General features: G+C 30.8%; 1 protein-coding gene across 2 annotated transcripts in view; it reads left to right on the forward strand.

Annotated features, from left to right (window-relative positions):
- LOC113397280 (protein kinase C-binding protein NELL1-like) overlaps positions 1-22,762 on the forward strand; it is a 45,336-nt gene that overhangs the window by 6,183 nt on the left and 16,391 nt on the right. For both annotated transcript variants that reach the window (XM_026635563.2, XM_064217984.1), the window contains exon 2: positions 18,966-19,073. In XM_026635563.2, the coding sequence (XP_026491348.1) occupies positions 18,966-19,073 (108 nt within the window). The remainder of the gene's footprint in view (positions 1-18,965; positions 19,074-22,762) is intronic.

Raw genomic sequence — 22,762 nt, forward strand, 5'->3', positions numbered from 1 at the left:
CATAATATTTTTTATTGCCGTGATAAAACTGTGTTTCGCTAGTTACTGCACGGGGGCTACTAATCAAGATACGCAATCGGTATTTTACTAGTTTAATAAACTAAAATTCATGGTACAAAATTTAGTTTCTAGGATATTTCCAAACTTTTCATTCTAGAAGTAAAAATATTTAACTACATAGCTCCATGGCAAATGTTATATGTAATAAAAATTAATCAAAAACTACGTAGCAGATTAAGGATTTGTAAACCCTTTATTGTTTCAATAACAAACAGGGATCTACTTGATTATTCGCTTAGAGGACTGAAATTTCGAATTTTTTAATTTAGTCGCGTATAAGTCACCGTAAAACTGTAAATACCGTTAGATTGTAATCTATCTCGCAAGATTAAAACTGTCGAAATATTGTGTACCATAACATGCTGCTTAAAACTTAATGTTTATAATCTAACGATGTTAAAGTATAAATACGACCTATAAGCTAACCTAACCGAAAAAATATTATTATTGTATACGTTATATTGTAAGTTGAATCACAGTTTACATTTTTGTGAGAAAGATTATAATCTAACGGTATTTATGATTTAGCGGCGATTAATACTTTATTAATTTTATATTTTTCATATAAGTGTCAATTACAATGAATATAAATCATGACCGCGGATAATGATGACAACATTGCTGTTAGCGTTGCCCCATTGATTCGCAATTCCGACTCTGGGCGAAAAAAGAACCGACCCTCGTATCAATAGTGGAGGTTATACGACTGGTTGCTATATGTTTTAGAAACATTTTTACATTCGTCCTATTATAAATTGATTCATTTTGAGTAAACGAAATAAAAATGATTAATTATTTGTGCTCAAAGTAAACATTGTTTAAAATTAATTTTGTTTTCTATATTTAACAAATTTTAATTATATATAAAAATATCATGGTTAAAAAAATATATAATCTATTATTAAGACATTTTTTTTATTATTATAATTAAATAAAGCAATCAGTAATTAATTCGCTCGAAGTTAGGAAGGGTTTACGTTATTATAATTTATGACATGATATTTCAATCATTATTTTCTTTAAATTTGCTGCACGAATAAATAAAAATCATCCATTACTGCATGGAAATATCGTGTGTAAAACTAACGAATGAAAAATAATATCACCGACTGAGAGTCGACAAACCAATAATATTTTATTGGCTACTAATCAAGATACGCAATCAAATGCAGATTGGAACAACCATTGATTTTTTAAATTACAGCATTAGATATTGTTTTTTGCACAAAGTCGCTAGTGACAAACGACTATTTAAAAGTAATAGTTTTGCTGTAGTAATACTAAATTAGCTAGCCTTGAATACTGATATAATAAATGGACAAATGTCTCATTCAGGAATACCAATGTTTTGTCCAAATCTTTTGCAATATTAGTAGCACCATTAATTATAGTTAAGAGAACATAAAACGTATAATTTATTAATTGCATATGCATATGTCTTTATTATACAACATTTTATAAGGAAACTATGTATATATTTGTATTTGAAGGTAAATAGTAAATAGATTCAGATTTCATTTGAAGTACTACAGTATGAAAATGTAAATAAATAAAGGTTACTTACCTCAAAAGAAAAGTGCCCTGCTTCGCAACAAATGCATTAAGCTTTTAAAGAAAGTAAAATCCTCAGAGTTCGTTGTCCATGTGCACGTAACACGAAGTAATGGTTGTTTGCGTGTGTAGACGAAACAAATTTGTATAAACTGTCAACAGCAGATTTAGAGACTGCTTATATTAGAATAATCGAAAGAGTATTTTGAGCATCGTACATTTTTAAGATCCGAAGTAAATTGAATTACTACTACTACGTTGACGGATTCTTATCGTAGTAGATTATATACTAATTTTTTTCCAAGTAATATTTTACGAGTATTATATTATAAAATTAAAACAATATATTATTCAATATAATGGCATGTCGTTACATGTTTAAAAATTTTTTTTTTAATTCATATTAAAATTATGCTTTTGTAGTGAAACTATTTGTATTTATTTAGTGTAATCAATATTCTATTTAAGAATATTTTAAATTAAACAACAAAACAGCTCGAATTTGAACTGGTGATACACGTTTTAGATTTTCATCTAAAACCTGTGTTTTAGATTTCATTCCTTCAAAAATACGGTTTTCTCAAAATTATGGCCACAAATTAAGGACATGAGATTTCATTTGAACCAGCAGTATTCGTATCAGTTTACACGTGTTCTCACAACTGAGCCATCTCGGCACTTACCATGTGTAGTTTTGACGAAATAAATGAGTGAAAGGGTCGCGTGCTGTGCACCCCTGTCAGCGATGTCTGGGGCTGCTCTAACGACATTTTGAACTACACTAACTTTGACATATTTCTTCGTGTGGGCAACATTAATAAAACGTGTTTCTTTTCATTCTAACGTAAGAAAAATATTACTGTAACAATTTATATAAGACTTCTATGTATTTAGAAGAGTCTGTTTATTTATTGAACAAATGATACGTCTCACGCTAGGTACATATTACATCATACTTGTGTGTAATATTAATGAATTACGAGTAAATCATTCGTTTTGTTCTGATTCATTTATTACGTAAAATATGAAGTTGTCAATTTGTCATGTGATAATATTATTTATATCCTTATATATTATACAATTTTTTATATTTGTATTATGTTACAATTATAATCAGTGAAGCCCCTGTCTTTTAAACGAGGTTAGCTGTGTTACTGGAGTCAGTACCTCTTAAACGATTATTTTTTAACACCATTACAATTAACGTTATTATTTACTCATAACAAACTATTTAAAACAAAACATTAAGAAGTTGTACTAATCCAAAAATTAAAAAGAAAAATAGGAAGAATGTAAACTGTATACAAAACCTTTGACACAGACTCGTGTGTGCGTGTCCGATTATGACGTAGAAAGCGATATTCAGAACCTTTGCTTGTAGATGTCATAACCTAAGCTGCAAGAAAGTTTGTACTGCTTGGTATTTATTTCAAAACTATGATTGACACGCGGCTCATTTTATGGATCACGAAAACGCGTAAATTAATTTCGTTATATTTAATTTGGCCGTTAATTATTATGCTGATTAGCTTTTACTGAAAAGTATGAACAGAGAAATGTTTCAGAAGCCATATTAATGGAACTATTAACCTACGAACGTGGCTATACCGATTTCATGGGCGTTTTTAAGGAAAACCCGACTAACTACAATAATCGGTTTATTAAAAAATATAAGATTCTGTTAATCGAATACGAAATTTTATTCATAATTAGCATATTTAAATCATAAATGTAAGATTTAAGCGAATTGTTTAGACTTCCGATTTATTATTCTTTATCGATTCTAGTTAAAAGATAATTTTCGACAGATCGAATTAAAAATATTAGATACTAGATCGTGATATTTAAAAGCATATTTCAGTGTACAATTGTAAAGTAAAGTGACTTCATAAGACGATACTATAGGACATTTTTTTTATTACTGGGTTCCTTTCTAATGAAAAGTAAGCCAGTCTAATGACAGGCACAATGCCAATAAGTTTGATTTGAATTAAACAGACTTAAAAGAAAAAATAACGCATAACCCATCACCTGTCATTATGCGAAGTTTACCACTCAACATTTAGGTAGAGTGCCAGCTCGTCTACCTCTAAAAATGTTTTATTGCATATTCCAAGAATTCCTTTCATCGCGAATGCGCTACCAACCTTGGCAACTGTGATGTTATGTCCCTTGTGCCTGTAGTTACACTGCCTAGTGTTAAAATGTATTGTGAATGGATAGAACCTACACAAATGAGTTTGCATAAAACCCTACCGTTAAGTAAATTAGGAAAATCCACTTGTATTTTTGTAAATATCGTATCAACGTAAGTTCCTTTTCAAGATTTTACGATCGGATGAAGCATGTGTCTAATTATTTATAGTAGAATGACATATTTTTTCAGTGAATATTTAAACTTTAAATTCATACAATTGATAATGTATGTAGCTTTTATACGTACCATGTATGTAGTTTGGGTTATTGCGAGCCATTTCTCAATAAATAACATGGTGACAAGTATATTATTAAAATTAATTCAATCTCGTCCGCTATAGTATAATTTTTTCAAGTCTTGGCATTGACTCTGTTTAGTTTACCGAACCGATTCATTAATAAAACATATCACCTATAGTTTTCCATGTAATTTCCATAAAACACGACGGAGGAATGATATATTCCTATTTTTCCAGACATAGGTATAAAAAGATGACGTGATTCTTATCTTTTTTTTTGTTATTTTCCGACGTAGCAGGTGATTTTCAAATACTTCCATAAATAAATATACAGTTGAGTTTGCTCGAGGGTTTATTATGTTTGTTTAAAAAAGAGAGCGTTATTATTTGTTTTAATTAAATGTAAAGACAAATTCTGCACATGATGTAAATAATTTATAACATAAAAAATATCGATTGCCAATGTCATATTGTCAATGTTCAGTTAATATACAATTGCAACCAATTGGGCTTAACCCAATTATATTTGAAAATTCCAAACATAATAGGTAACATTTATTGAAATACCAATTAAACTTTTATTTCTTTATTGCTATGGAACAATTAAAACAGTTTTATTAATGTATTGATATTTTTGTTGGTCATATTTTCGTTTCTTCTTTGGTAAGTAAATGAAGGATATTATTTTTAATTTTCCTACATCTCCGAACCGAACGATCACAACACCCGTTGGAATCTGATATATATCAGTCCAAAAAGTACGCCTTGCCACTTATCTAAAGTATTTAATACTTTATATAAAATCTGCATACAATTGCTTTAATATAATTAGTATAATGGATTTCTATATTGATGCATTTTACGTCGGCGAAAGCAAGGCTAAGACTGCTTACTTCGATATAGGCAAATTTGTATGATAAATAGATTTAAGAATTTTTCCTAAGTTTTACATTTTATATATGTTAAATATAAATGAAGTACATACTATGTTGTGTGTGCACATATTGGACCGGGAGATGTGGTGCTGCAGGTGTCGCAGCGAGCGCAATGCGGCGCCTCCACGAATCTTCTGACCTCATTCACGTTCACGGCCATTCCAATGATATAAACTTTGAACATTTCGTTTGATTTAAAATTATTCCTCACGCGCTAGTTGTCTTGGAACATAAATTGTGAAAATTAAATTATCGTAATAATTTTAACACGAACTATAGGTTAGTTAATAGTACAGACAGTTATTTATTTTTCATAAAACAGAATAATTTTATAGATCTCATGAATTATTTATAAAATTGTTTTATTTTTTTATTTGTCCTTTTATCAATGTATTTTTATATTGAAATATAAATATAACCAGTTAGTAACTACAAATAAAGAGCCGTTTATTAAAACCCCGTTATAGAAAATAGGACCTTGACTTTGAAATAGTACCCTTGGAGTTGTTTTATAAATATCTCCATTTATTGAGCTTTAGGTACAACGTTTCGCCCTGTTGGCAAAGAGAATTTATAATATACTTAGACGATTAGCGATTACAACAGTCAACGATAAACGTAGCATTAGCATGCCATATCAAGTTCTTGAACCAAGTGACGTTTACTTATTGTTATTAACCTTAATTTGAACTAATAACATTTAAATAAAACCAATATTTATTTTTCATTAAAGATTTTTTACCATTCATTTTATTAAAATATATTGAAAATAATGTCTCGATTTGAAATGACTTACTAATCAAATCATGTGTCATCACATAACTGAAATAATTTCTATTTGGTAGTCATTAACAGTTGAAGGTTTTACAATTAAGTTTTATTTAATGATTCGATCTTCAATTAACATTGAGCGATATAGTAATAAGTTACGTTCCAACCCTAAATGCACCGCATTCGTTGCTTGGCGACGAAGCCACGTGGTGCCAAAACTTCTCTATCGATCCTTGCGTACCGGTATATATGAAGGTGTATACGAAGCTTCATATGTACGTACTACGTACGTTTTCAATTATGTACGCCTACGCCACAATTAGGTCTCACTACGTAAATAATGTATTTGTTTATTTATATGTCCCTTGAGGCACACTGTATATTCACGACGGCTGATTGTTTGTTCGTAATTTTTACATTTTTTTTATATAAAATGTAGCGAAAAGTCACGTCACCCTCGGTTTTTGTGTTATTTCGTTTATAATTAATGGTTTACAAACGAGCAATTAAATATTATTCTATGATTTCTATTTGTTGTAATATATTATATATAAATTCAGGTGCTGTATAATTTGATTTCGATCGTGGTGACTATTCTCAAATGCGCAAGAGAGGCTGGAGAGGGATCAGGCGTAGGACGATTAGCTCGACATGCTTACCGAGCAGACCGTGCAAGGAAGTGCCAAACGCTGCCAACTTCCAAACCCTTGATAAGAAAATTTATTGACAAATCTTGGATTCGTTTCGTTTCGTTAGAACGATTCCTAGACCTCAGGGTCAGCAGCTAATTCGGCAAACATTTAGAGTAGTAAGTTTAACTGAACACACGTACACAACTTAGTCTAAAAAGTTTTGCTATAATTGAATATTTTCTTATGACATTATATTTCCAGTTATTATTTTGAATAAATTAATTCGTTATATAATAGTTATGAACAATGTATTGAGATATACATCACTGAATTTATTTTATAAACATTTTAGTGAATGGCGTAAAGCTTACGTGAAATAGGGGATAATTAAAATTAATTATTTAATATAGTCAGTCTAATCTATGGTAAGCTTTAAATATTTACTAAGTTGAGTAAAGTAGTATTTGGGTCCTTTAAGGGATCTGCTACTGCTCCAAGTGATTTAAGTTTCATAATTAGTCGTATTACCTGATCATGTTATGTATATATTATTTTTCTTAACTTAGGTATCAGAAATACTAGGTATCAGATTTTGTCTTAGAAAGTTTGTTTGTACAAATACCAGTACATTTTCAAAGTCGTAGTGACTTTGAAAATGTACTGGTATGGTACGATTGTTCTATTTCAAAATTAATATTTTCTCGAGCAAAAACTAAAGGCGAAGCGAGCCGAGTGGATACCTCGAGGCGAATCAGTGTCCGCAATTTATTCCTTCTTGAGCTACGAAAAGAATACTACTAAAAGATATACTGCAATAAGACACAGAGACTGCGGACTTCGAGCATTACGCAATGAGCATTGCTTTAGAAATGTTTTTCTTGGCAAAAGAAAATCTTTCCATAGATTTTTTGCAATAAGTGCGCAAAAAGGTTACTTGTTTCATATATGAAATAATAGATTTAGTCATTTTATTAAATCTTGCTCAGACAATATTAATTAATAAATACATTATATTTATAATAATCAGCTGATGCACTATAATTTTTGGTCGTCTAAGTCGTCATGGAAATTATAAAAAAGGTAAATTAATTAAAAATCGTAATTAAATTAACAGTCATTGTAACAAAGTGAATATTAAGTAAAGGGTTTGACGAAAATAATCGTTCGAAAAGGTAGTAATTATACAAACGGAAAACCAATTTTGATATTTAGACAAAATAATTTAACCTAAATAATTTTAGCACTAGTTTGACATAGTTGCAATAATAGAAAAACATAAATAACCTCATTGAATTCTGCGAATAATCATCAAATTGAATTAAATCAAACAAAAAACGTCGACTAAATAATTGAATAACCTCTTACCGTCACATATTGATATTTATAGACACGTGTAGCAGCGGTACCCCAATCCCGTGACGAGGGTTGGTAACGACAGGTTGTAACGCATTGCCGTATTAGCCCCGTTATTGCGCCCCATTAGCTATATAGTTTTTATTTGTCCCGGATAAATCGTTCTCGTTTATATACTCACATTTCGGGGGTCAGTGTCGTATAAATAAATTTGCTATTTGTCGCCGAAATTGTTATTAGTGGCATTGTCGTTGGTTTGGAATCCGTTAACAGCATATAAAATTTTATACAATTTATTTTTAATTACGAATATAGTTGCTAATTTAACACGTTATCAGCGATTTTCTGTATCTTCGGAGAAGGGACGCACGATATACTAAAATAATTCAATCGATAACAACATAGAACTATAAAGAAAATTATGTAATTTAACATCTTTAAAAATGTTACTTAATCAAAGACACAAATGCGTACTTATATATTTCCATAACGATAGCTTGTTTTCGCAAAGCAAATAGTATGTAGGAAGCGCGATCCTGACGCGGTGACAATATACACGTGCGATACGTTATCTCCGCTGTTTGCGTTGGATTAGCCCCGGCCCCCGGCCGCGTGCCCCACTGCCAAGTTCAAAGTGTCAAAGACTCTTTCGTATGAATTAGCCGTTCAGTGTCAAAAATTTAACACCCAAAATTTTGTTTCTATGATGCAATAACGGCAGTCGTTTCATAAGATCTTTTTTTTTAAATTGTTTACAATTTTGATGTTCCTAGATCTTTATTTTATTTGTAATTATAATAGATTAGCATTAAAGAACAATATACCTAAATAATTTACAAAGTAATTTGTTCTAAATTATATTTACAGTGATAGTTCAAGTTACCGTACCGTACCGTAACGTACCTTTATAAAAATAATATTCAATCTCACGAAACATTGACATTTAAATTTATAACAAAGAAGTAAGTCAGTAACAGGAGAAAAATATTTTATTCAATCGTTTGCAAATAATTTAGGCGCCGGTGTTTATGATTTGAATTGATTAAAATAGGATATACTAACGCTGTCACCGAGTGACTGTATGTGCATGACGCCTATATAGTGCTATTTACATACGGTGCAAATATGAGGCCACAACATATTAAATAAGTTTCTTGGTCACCGGATGTTGTTCGTAAGCACCGGGTACACAGCAAAGGGTAAGTGAAGGACGATTTGATATCAGAATTTCAAATGGCAGAACGCTTTGAAAAATGATGTACGAATTTATCACAACCGTGTCGTACGATGTTGCAATATAAATAGACGATTGATCTATGGAAATGCATACTTTATATTTTTTTTCTCTGTTCAATATAAGATTCAGGTGAAAAATATCACCTTAAACTAAAAAGGTTGAATAAAACTTTTTACACGGAAACAAAACAATAACTACTTCAAATTATGAACACTTTCGTTATATTATTTAAAAAAAGAATTAATCTTCGGTTCATTCTACATTATATCAGACAGCTAATTTAGCAATGAGAAATTTGAGTACTTTACTACATTTAGTTGGACGCTAGGCTGCGATACGAACGGTAGGGACGGTAGCGCACAATGTGGTACGGGGGGCTCAGCGGCGCGTGTCCACCACCTGTCGGGACACCGGTCCGAACCACCCTCCGCCTCATTAACGGACTTTATATTCCAAAATCCTTAAATAACGTACATTGGCCATTGAGATTTTTGGCTGTTGTAATAAGTGCTTATTTGCATATTACTCATATATGGTTGGTGTCATAAAAATATTGTTTTTTTTTTCTTAACATTATCAGTATTCATCGATTATACTGAATGTTTAAATGATACATAAAAATATATACAAGAACTTGTACAAACTTGTTCAATTTGAATATTCAATGAAGATTAAAATTATTTTATATATATATAATATAGCTACATTATTGATGTTAAACATTTTTGTAAATAAGATTATCGAAATATAAAATATCTGAAAAATATTTAAAACTGGAGAGAGTTCAGAAGTAGAATCAACGGCTTTACGTGTTTTCCGAGGCACGGAAGTTTAAACAAAACTTCCGGGCTATTGATAACAAAATACTGGCAAAAATTCCAATATTCTTTTTTTTTGGAGCGATCCTTGGTTGGATCGTATGACCGGTAGAGTTATAAAAATATATTATTTATTGAAGAAATATCTCATTTTTCTAGCGACAGGATTTTTTTTGAGAACTATTTGGAACCAATGACGCGTCTAAATAAAATTAACCTAATTGAGAATTTAATGTTAATAATTCTTATGTAAATAAACATGCTTAACGTAGTTTTTAATCAGATCTATAAATAAAAACTTTACATAATAATAAGCTTTAGGTATCTATTAATGATTTTTGATAAAAAAAATAACTCTATTATTTGACTAATGTAAAATTATCTGCGGGATTTTATTTTATTATAGAATGTTCGAAGAGCATCACTGTCGTCGAATTGGATAGCTTCCTTTTAATAAAATTAAAATAACAATTATGTTGCCTAATGGAATTGTTACATTTGAAATCGTTAATGTCAGCGGAATATATCTGACTCACCATCGGACCATCGTCGGTGCCTTCACGAAATGAGATGGCGGTTTCGTAACATCGCGTGATCGTCATTCGATACAATTCCATGAAACGAATAGTACGTTTTATAAAGTATTTTAAATTCGCCTTTTTGTGTGCTGTCTGTTTAATAAATGAGAACACGATAACTTAGTAAGAGTTAGGATTTATTTTTAAATTTACAATAAGTAAGTTGATTGTGCGTTATGATCTCAGATTTGATTTTAACTTTAAAACAATATTTATGTCGATATTTTATATAAAATTAAAAACAGTTACTGTACCAATGATGACCGCGGGCGATGTTGGCAAGAATACTGGCAGTATTGTCCCGTTGAATTGCAATTCCGATCCTAAATATGTCTAAAAAATATACAACATATTAAGCGATACTGACGAATTGCTAATATTTATTAAAAATTAAAAAATATATAGCATTATTATTGTAGCGGTAAAAGTTAAAGGGGTCGGGACGAACGATCAAGTTATGTAGTTAAAAACTTCATCCCGATGAATATACCAAATTAAAAAGTTATAACAACAAAAATGTATATGAAATATTCAAGTGAAATAAGCGGCATAATGACAAAAATGTCATATCGTAACCCGACACGGAGAGCAGGCACGTGGCACGCGTTTGACATATGTCGAGACCCTTCTGTTAAGTACGACACTATAGGGTTCTCGTCCACTGACTTTGCACTCAGTCGTTTCTACTGAAGGCAAAGATATTCTTTCTTGATATCGACAATTTTTTAATCCATAGTAAACGTGTATACTCTTTCTTCAGATATTTTTCTTTATGTATAGGAGTATTATTTCAAAATCAAGTTTGAATGCAACGTTTAAATAAAACTACTACTAAAATCGTCGTTGTTTTTATAAAGAATAAGTTTTAAATCTTACATAAAATAGCGGAACTTAATTTTATATAGATAATATTTTTTCGCTACGGACAGATATTTGTATTTATTATACAGATATTTGATAAGGTATCCTTATTGATTTGTCGATCATATCTAGTTTGAGCAGGTTAAAGCGTCGTTATTTACTGATATCAAACCATTTGACAACATTTATGATGTTTTATCTGCTTTGTGAGTAGTATAATAAATTTTCTTTTAAAGTTTTTAAATGATTGTAATTATGTCTCAAAATTGCTTTATATTGATCGAATGACTTTTAGTGGTCGACGAACTTAAGTCGATTAGGCATTTTTTCTTCACTCTAAACAAGGAAAAGGGAGCGCTTTTTAATCGCACCGTGCCATATGAGCAAAAGCGTTGACGTTTTAACGTATTAGCGGTAAAGGGTGTCGAGCTACCGGATTTTTTGTGAAGCAAATTTTATGATACTTTAAATATATTTAATGTACAAATGTTAAACCATTTTGATTGTTTAATCCTACTCAATTACTCATAATACTCGTCTTAAAACGTAAATTTATATTCTGAACAGCTACTTAAATATTAATGAAAACACGAGTAAGTATTAATTACAATTAGAACGACCCTACAATGACCACCATATGGTCAATTACGCCGACAGGTTTCCACGTGTCGTCTCATATTGCAGGACTTCAATTAATTGTTATTAACACTTGCAGCCCCCACTTATCCTGTTGTGAAAAAGGATAGTTCATTTTACAGTACATTGAGTTTGCGATATCCATTCGCTGTTCAAGTCGATAATTAACAATTACTTAGCCTTTTGACATTCCAGGAAAGATATTGTTAGGGAACAATTTAAAAGCAATTTCTAAACGCTTCGACCAAATTGCATTAGTTTTAATAGACTATCATTTTCCACATAGAGCTATTACTGTCTGATGTTACTAGTCCGAAACGAAGATTGGAACACGCTAGATTATAAGAAATGAAATGTTAACGGTTATTTGTTTATTCGTAGGCTTATGGAATTGTTACAAATTTGCTAAGAACTTTTAAGAACTTATTTTCTCGTTTGCAAACTCATTCAGTCATACTTAAATGTGTAACTTGATGTCCAGTATTTTGAACTCATTTCTAAAACTACGTAGTCTATGATGCTTACATTTTTGAATGGTATTGTCACCATAATTTAGCCAAACATGGCCACAAAAAAGCACCGGTAATTTTCCGTCGGCATCCAGTTGGGTTCCAACATCTTCGTAGTCATCGGTCCACCGGGCACGAGGATTGCCATAAAACATGATATTTACTCTAGGAATCACATGTTGCAACGGTCATGTTCGTCTACAAAATAATAGTCCACAGCCACTTCAGTCTGCAAATTTTGTAAACTATGTCGTTATTTTGGTTCTTATTCATATAAACTAATTTTATTTTTCAAAGATGGCAACACGAATTGGTTAAAAAAATTACCAAAATGTATTTGATGATAATAAAGTATGGACATGAATAAGGTTGCCATAGGTGACCCATTCTAAATGAATTTTCGGAATTGTTTTCACCAAGCTGTCATACAGCTGTTCTGACCTTGTATACCTTGGTGAATACTTACCAATAACTTCGAGAGGTTTCCCTTCGACGTATACTGTTTTCCTCACGATATTTTAATGTCAGTGTTCGTTAAATTCATGTTTAGCTTGATTTTTGATCGGTTTCGCAGTCAACCCTTGTGATCTTTCTAATTCTGATAATTGCCAAAAATATACGTTGTTTATTTTTTGTTGTATCTACCACATTCATCATAATATTATGTAATCGATCACTGCTTAGGTTCTTAGAAAAACCGTAACGTTTTATTAATACCTGGTTTTATTAAAATAATATGTTTATTAAAAAAACTGTATAAAAAACTCTAAAATATATCACTCAACTTGTCGTTTAAAACTTCCCCCTATCTTCTGTAAAGTGATAGTATTGTAATATTAGACAAAACCTTCACACAAAGCATTTTCATGTAGGCATTGTGCTTAAGGTGACTCGATATATTTCTCCCCTAGACGGTATTATTTATTACTCCCTCGCGTCGTCTTTTCCTTACTTTATCACGTATGCACAATTTTATTTCGGCTCTTATTTGAATTACCCCTGAAGTGAATGTCTCCTTAGACTTTGAAGTGTATTAAGGTATATCATTCAATGTCCAGCTTTTTTGAGACGGAATAGAATGATACCTACATCTTAGGATCCCTTAAGGGAGAATTATGACTATATACATTTCGCCATATATCAAATCTGGGGAAGCAGCACTGATTTTTTATTTGCTTAATTGTGTTTATTATTATTTTCTCGTGCTCGACACTAAAACAGAACACTGTAAGGATATATGTACGTGTGTTTAATGAAAATCGGATATATTCATGTACACTATCAGCCAACTTGTTGTCTAGCAGGTTTCAAAGATACATAAGAAGGGATGAGGCGTTTTGCCAGAAGTGGGCATTTATTTACTAATTTACATGTATTTGCTTCTATACTATTATATATCCCCAAACATACCACAGGCGTCCAATACAATCAGAAAGATATTGTATTTCTACTTTTTGTACATGTGACTACTTTTTCAAGAAACCAATTTATTTATACTTTTTTTAGTAAAATCATATTTTGCCTTGAAAAAAAAATAATAATTTAAAGTTTGATATTAATGTGTATAATTACTGCATAATTCACTATATAACTACTTTTTTTTAGCATTAGCATTAGCAGCCTGTAAATTTCCCATTGCTGGCCTCCTCTCCCTTTGAGGAGAAGGTTTGGAGCATATTCCACCACGCTGCTCCAATGCGGGTTGGCGGAATACACATGTGGCAGAATTTCGTTGAAATTAGACACGTGTAGGTTTTCTCGCGATGTTTTCCTTCACCGCCGAGCACGAGATGAATTATAAACACAAATTAAGCACATGAAAATTCAGTGGTGCCTGCCTGGGTTTGAATCCGAAATCATCGGTTAAGATGCACGCGTTCTAACCACTGGGCCATCTCGGCTCGGCTTATAATTACTTATCAAAACAGAATGATATTGAAATATAATCAAGAAATAACTATACATATAATTTTAGGAGCTCCTCCACGCCCTTTAGAGATAAATGCTTTTAATTATACGCTACGATAATTAATTTTCTGGGTAAGCGTCAAATAACCAAAATTGTTCCGTCTCGTTGAGCCTTTTGCGGAGAGGCTTTCACTAGCGCTAATTACATCAATAGACAGTTTTGATAAATTGTTTCATCGTATATAATTTATAATATCTCTAACATTTCATACAGTATGAGACTAATTTCAATGAAAAATATGTAAACTAATGACATTATAGGGCACAAGTTAGTGCGAAAACACAGGTACGCTCTATTTCCACACTCTAGTTGTTAAGAGTGTTTTTTATCTTGTAGTAGATCTTTATACATACCCGTCTCGGTAGATATCACATATGTACCTGTTCATTACATATTCTGTCGCTAAAATGCTATATTTAGTATTGTTGTGCTGTGGTTTCAATAGTGATTCGGCAAATGTACAGGATAAAGGGACGTACCTTCTTCATCAGGTCGATGTTAGGGATGTTTTATATTTCTAACAATGCCAATGTCTACGGGCAGTGTATAGAAAATTAAAAAAAAAAAAATAGTGTGTACGACCGGAAAGTTAAGGCGTAGGTTCAACGTGCTTTCTAAGACATGGTTGTGCAAACATTACTAACATACAAACTTCTCACCGCTCTTAAGAATTTAGGAAAACTCAACTGTTTAATATTTTGACTAGGAATTTTTACAGGGTCAAAAGTTAACCGCTAGACCAAAGAGGTCGTAATTAATTAAATATTATATAAAAAAATATGATCGGATGCTAAATCCTGCTAGTCAATGCTTGAAAAGAGATAATTATTTAGGATAGTTGTTGTAGCATGGATAACTATCAAAAAGCAATTCATTAAGTCTAAAAGGATGTTAAAAGGTCTAACCTAACCATTAGATAGCGATTAATCGCACTGCAGACATACCATTACAATTTTGTAACATTTTTCCACTTCATAAATCACAAATGCAACGTTACTTACAATTTTCCGTATAACATCTACGGCTCGTAAACCTCAATAGTAGATATGATTTTACTACGTGAACTTTATATTCTTTAGATAAGAGTCAGATTACTTCAGTGGGAATTAAGTGCATTGTAGTTTGGCTACTTCCCACTGCAGTTTACAAGTTTCTTGAAAATAGGGGTAGACGTTTTTTATGACCACGTAGAGAACGTTTATGACCTGCTATAAGGACGGTATTACGAAATGATAACGACTTTGCACCGAACATCTTTTTTCTATTATATCACATAAGACTATAATAATATTAAGTGTTGTATGATGAACATATTGATATGAATAAAAATATGTTTTACACGCGAAACTAGTTTGTAAAGAAAACCTTTTTCATTAATTTTCTCTTAGTTTACTTGAGAGTCTGTATTGATTCGCGATCCATTTATTGTCAATTTTTGTGTTTTAATTTTATTTCAATTTATCCTATCCTATCCTAAGTAAAAAATAATACTTAATATCAAAAAATAAACCAACTTCTGTTGGTTATATAAAACAGAGAAGTATCAATTGACACATTTCCACATATCAAATAGTTAACAATTTTATGGTTAATCTGATATATAACAAATGCAATACTATAAATCATTTATTTAATAATCAATTTCTAGATCGAATAAAGACAGAATAATTATTATGAAAAATAAATATTTTAAACGCTCTATTTTGTTAGTGTAATCTACAGCAGATCGATCATAGTATCATAGTAGATCGAAAAAAAATATTATCTATAAATTTGCCACAGTTTAATCAAATATACTCGTATATGTATATCAGGATTTCAGGGATAGAGTTGTGACTAATAAATTGTAGACAAGAGTTCTAGAGTCGTTGCTAAAATTTAAGACTTTACAATTAAAGTTTCTTATTTATGTGACGTTTCACAAATACTGCGTATATATGGGCATAATGTAGAAGATATAGATAGACTAGACGTTCGGCTGGACGCTAGGCGGCGGTTTACGAGGCAATCTGGAGACTTGTATCAGTCGCGGGGGAGGCAGACACGGCGGCGCCAGTGAGGCGCCCTGTCAGGGCTGACACATCTTTAAATTAGGGTTTATTTGTTTTAGTAAGATAATACATTTCTGTAGGGTTCGCTAGGCAATACATATTATTATCATGTACACTACAATCATTGAAATTTAGATAATATTGTATGAAATATTGCAAGAAAATGATTTCCTTGTAAGTGTTATTGTATACTTTTATAAATAAAATAAAATGTTGAAAAATACTCAAGAAATAAAAATACAGTATTGATGATTTCAATAAACATATATAAATTATGTTAAACAGTCAAGTGTACTGAGTTATCGTACAATATGTCCTTATTAATCACACAATCGGCATCTGGTCGATTATGTTTGTTTTATGGCACTCTCACTGATACACAACACATACATAAAATCGTTTTAATAATTCGCAATAAACATTGTAAATACTGCCAAAGGTTTTTTATTTCTTATATTGTGGATAAAATATATTTTTGTGGTCACTTTTTGGAAAGCATACTAGCAAATAAAAACTAATAATACTTCAAGCTGTATCGTCATTTTAGCCTAAGAAGTATAAACTGCTTCTTCTTCTACATTAACGCGCTGCAAATCAAGAGATCCGGAACATGGCCTTTATACCTGTAATAACAAATTCAAATTAAAACCGAAATATACAAACTATCGTTATTATACGGTTAATTAAAGTTGTGAAGTGGGTGATACCCACCTTCAGATAAACTCACACAAAACCTTGCCACCTATATTTCAATACAATATATGTATATATATATACTAACTATACAAATTATATAACTTAATTTCACTACAATTAGTTGTAAACGAATCAAAAAAACAACTATTTGAATGCAAAAATAGAATTGAAAAAAGTCAAAACTTTTTTCTTTATTTGCTAGAGGTGTTAAAAATTACGGTGAATAGACGACAAGAGATCTCAACTCAAATTGTGACGGTTTTCATTGAAGTCAACTTTTTAATTGAAGTCGGGATGAAGAGCGCGCGCCGGTGGCCTTAGTGCTAATTCAGTTTTCCCTGATGACTTTTGACGAGATGAAATCTTTTTAGTGCTGAGTGTGCCAACTAGAACTGTGACGGTAAAATGATGAAATTAGTTTAGCATTTGTATATTGGATTATTTCAGACCGAATAAGAAAAATTATTCAGTACATACTCGTATTACATACATATATTTCACTTTGGATAAAAAACTCAAACTTGTAAAGAATTTATTTCATACCTCAGTAAGTATGCACAGAATGCATATCGTTAATATTACTACAATAACACTACATTTCTGGCATAGAACAAAAGCGTTAGCATAAAAATATTTTATTCATTAAGAATTCCATATTTATATACGTCGCACGTTTTTCACATGCTGAATACGCAGTAAGAATGGTCGTAGCCTAGTTGAGGCTACGCCGCTACGTTGTAGCGCTACGTGACCGATTTGTACTTGATATGCTCGTTATAAAGACAATTTTCCTTTCGTTTTGTTAGAAAAAGCCACTGGTATATATCATTTTTAATATATTTAGCTAATGAGTTTATTTTATTTCTCGGTTGATAAATAAATATAAACCATTATATTTCGACTCCATGCACATGAACAAGTCATTATTATGTAAAGTCTCATAATCTTTTTATTGAGGCTAAGCGTTTTTTGTTTTAAAGCTTTTGAAATGAAAGTATATTAGTTTCTAATTATTAAATAAAAAAGTTTACTTTTAATTTGTAATGTTAATAATTCTAGCGAGTAGTCATTGCTTTTGTCGATTTCGAGGACTATATATCTTAGTTCATCAAACTGACATGATAAAAGTTGCTTCAAACGATTTCAATAAAACCATATCATGTATTTTCATGTCACGCTATCGACTATTACAAAATACTATTAATTCGTAAAAGTACGCGCTCCACTTACAAGGTCGTCTCCGCTATAATATTTAAAACATTCCATCATCTTGGATCGGTAACTTATTTGTTCCAAATTTTCGAATTCTAACCGTATTGATTTCGGAAAAGTAGAACGAATTTTATTGATATGTAATTATTCATTTGATTGACGAAACAATCGTAACTTGGAATATTATGCATAATTGCAAGCGCTATAGTTATCGTACTGTGTCACGAGTAATTGGTTTTTATGACTATTTTTATTTGATTCTATAGACTATACGACTGCAATAAATTCGAAAAATGTAGTTATAGAATGACTGTTTTTCTTTAATCTTTTAAGAAGTATATTTAATCGATATTTAGTATGTAGCCTCGCAATATGATATTCAAGTAGGCTAGATTGTGTTAAATTTAAAGTTGTAAAACTGTGTTAAACCGAGTGTAGATTAAAACGGCAAAAAAATCTATGGATACTCATTTCTGAAGGTTAAATTACCTAGGTAACTGTGGTTGAATTTTTTGTGGTTAAATGTTTATCGTATATCAATTATTACTAACACTTTCTATAATACGTGTATTTAACATGAGATTTCAATTTATTAACTGGCAGAGCTCTGTCCATGTAGAATAGAAAAGAAAAAAGTAACAACTGTTAAATATTGTTTCAGCCACCGAGCTAGACTTGTTGGCCGCGCTGTCGTTGCACAACACGACGCGTGCTGGCGTCATTGTTGCTCCAGGCATGCAGCCGCAGCGCACCGCCTACTCCCTGCAAGGTAAGCAAGAACTACTTATAGAAAAAAGAAATATGCTTCTCAAATAAAAAATGTATATGAGAATATAAGAGCTAATACGACCCAGTGGTTAGAATACATAAACTCGATATTATATTGTAATCTTTTTTTATAATTCTTAATATGAGAATTTTGATACGCTCGTAGGAATAAAAAAAATCGTTTTTCTTATTATTCCTTAGGATATTAAAAATTTGATAGATATTTTCAGATTATTACGACATTCATAAAACATTATCAATAAAACTTTTGTATCGAACACTTAATATTCACGATTTTAATAAACTACATGGTTATATGAATACTTCGGAAATTTTGTTTTAATAAAATATATTTATACAAGTTTATTTTCTATAAAAAGTCTAAATTATATATCTAATTTCGATTTTATTTTTGATCAGGAATGTTATAATTATATTTTATTGTAATTTTTTTTTATGGCTTAATTGCATTATAGTCTAAATTATATAAAACGAAAACGTATGGTCAAAACGCAAAAATAAAAATAATAATCAATGATACGTTGGCTATTTTTACTTCGTACATGAATCAGCCAAGTATATGAGGATAGATATCACATAGTGCACTGTAATGTAATGGATCGTAAACATTGTAAGGTGTAAGGAGCAATCCATTTCGACTGCAATTTCACTTATAGTCTGTTTGTTGGCGGCCGCCACGCCTCTTTACATTTTGATGTCTGAGTAATCAGCGTCATTTACTTTGTATAGATGTATTTATTTTCAAATAATTTAGAAATTATCTGTATATTCGGACATTAAAATTTGAAATAATTGTTTGATTGAGAAAAAATGTTGAATCTGTTTATTTCGTTGCACTTATTTGTTACTTATTTGGTAATTCATTTCAATAATTAATTATAATAAAAATATTCTTCAGTCGAAAAGGCATAAAAGCAACTTTGAATCGTCATCTTAAAGTATTGAATTAAACAATAATTAACCACTGTTTCGAAATGTAAATTCTATCTAAATAAATTTATGTATTTACGTTATACCTACTCATACGTCAAAGATATAGGTACATTTACCACTGCATAATCTTCTTCTTTATTGCACCTACTTCTCGTAACATTTCCCTTCTGATATTTCATGAAATTCATGTTCGTAATACAATACTAATGGCATTCTACGATACCAAACCATTCTACTTCAATTAGGTTTGCAGTCTTTCTGTGTTGCTAGACAAATATTTATTTGCAACAAACAATATGAATGAAGTGAATATGAACATTGCGAATACAAACCTGGGCAAACATTACTGAGTTTTGTATGCTTAATTAGTGTTAAAAATTCGTCATATGTTCCACAATCCTCATTGAATTAGCGTGATGTAATGAGGTCCAAACCATTTCATAGATAGCAATTTTTTACAAAATGTTTCTTACTTACAACTATGAAATGATGCATTGATTTTTATTACTAAAATAAAGTACGATATTGTTGCAATTCGGTATTTATTGTTCGAGTTATGAATCGTTTTTGTTTCCGGAACAATCGAAAGGGAGCTGACCCTTCTTTGTCGTTTGCAATTCCCATTCTAGGAGATCATCAAAACATCGAAAAAAGGAAATTGATTGACATACTTGTATAGAATGGGTCATGGGTGCTTTACGGCACGTGCCGGTATACGCGTGGATTTAGAATGATAAAATAATTGTTTTTGCCAATCTTATATGGTAGTTTCCTGTTGTCATTTTATGTTTTATTTGCTATTATTAAGATATAATATAATATTTGCGTAAATAAAAAAACTCTAAAACAAGGAGATAATATGTTTGACGCAAATGTTAATTTAAACTTTATTATAATTAAATAAATCCCAGGTGTCATATTATTGTGATACGAGTGATAATATTTACTGCGTTATTTTTATAAAAAAAAATTGGTATCTTTTTTTATCGAAATATTTTTTTTTGATTATTGAGTAATACTGTTTAAATTAACTTTCAGGTATGTTCGTCTTCTTCCTGATAAAACTTTAGATCAAATTTGTTGACGTACCATATTTATCCTTATAGAAATCATACGCGATGTATAAAAAAACGTTTAAGAGTAAAGAGGATAAACCTGCCGTTTTATAAATTCAAATTATTTGTAAAAAAATACATTGGTAAAGAAGGCATATTATTTAATACAAGATTATACAGATGACAAAAAAGCGTAAAGTTAATACTTGTTGTCTTCCAGGCATGATATATTACATTAATATATAATTGTATTTTCTTGCCGGTTCTTCTCGGTAGAATCCACATACCGAACCGGTGGTAGCTTCACTTAATATAGTTTGTTAAATGACGATTTAAAAGTGCATGTAAATCCTGCCTACTTGAATGAAGTATATTTTGATTTTGATTTTATGATACACAGTTTTCATAATGACAACGCCCATTTACTTTTTTTGAAAACTATTTTGATATCATATTTCAAAAATGTACAAATATTTACTGAGTTTCATTATACCGGTTTTTCTCGACAGCATTTGTATTCCAAACCAGTGGTAGCTTTATGTAAATTAAATAATGTAAAATTTAATAATTTATATCCTATTTGATTTGATTTAATTCGTAATATTTAAAACTATGAATAAAATAATATGAATTTGTTAAATTGAATTACTCTTGTTTTGATATAATCGATAAATGTAATACTGGTTCAACGTAATTTTTTATCTATATCGATATAAATGGTCAAAAACAAAACATTTCAGTATCCTTTTCTGCTTCGCACGTCAACCGTTTTTTTTAACTGTAAAAAAAATTAACATTAAAAAAAATGGTAATAAGAGCAGAAACAATGTTTCTAAGATTGCTTATAATTTTTAACTTTTAATTTTGTTTATGGCCGAATATCGACCACTGGGTGAACATCAATATGTATAAATGTATATTAACTGTCCAGTTTAATCTTCTAGACACAATTGATTGTAATCCTCTAGGGCTGTCCCTCGAAACAAGCCCATTATCGATAAAACGGTCGTAATCCGACCGGCAAATACGCCATCCCTTCCGAGCTGCCGCAAATGATGATTAAAGCGCCGCCGCCGTTGCATGACCTGAAATCTGTCACAATGGAACAGGGTTGACAATTTTAAGTAAAAATACACAATTTAAACGGTCTCATATAATATTTCAAATATAATAAAAATCTGGTGGAGCTATGGTAATCTACCAATTAAAATCATGCTTAGAGATCATAAAATCGTCATAGATCTTGTAGTTTTCTGATGATAGATGATCATAGATACCACTGACTCAATAGGACGAGTGAGCTCTATAGGCACATCATCTTAAAAGTTTGGCGGCGGATTGGCGGTTTAATGGGTGGTTAATATTTCTTACAGTACCAATGTTTATTGCAATACTTATTATTAGGGACTTAATTTGCTGGTCTACCTTTATAATTCTGGATTTTAAATAAAAAATAGTTAGGGTATTTGCTGTTGAGAAAAGTGTTAGCAATATGTACATATATAAAACTTATTTACTTGTAAGATGTTTAATTACCAAAATATGAATTAATTATTTTTTGTGATAAGTTCATCCCTGACAGTAGAGTCCAAAGTTTCGCACGATTCACTTACATGTACGCAAAACGCGCCATTAAACAAAACGCAAAGCTTGCGTAATTGTCGAAGGGTGTCTCTGAACG

Source organism: Vanessa tameamea, chromosome 3, assembly GCF_037043105.1.
Source record: "Vanessa tameamea isolate UH-Manoa-2023 chromosome 3, ilVanTame1 primary haplotype, whole genome shotgun sequence".
In the NCBI taxonomy this organism is placed as follows: domain Eukaryota; kingdom Metazoa; phylum Arthropoda; class Insecta; order Lepidoptera; family Nymphalidae; genus Vanessa; species Vanessa tameamea.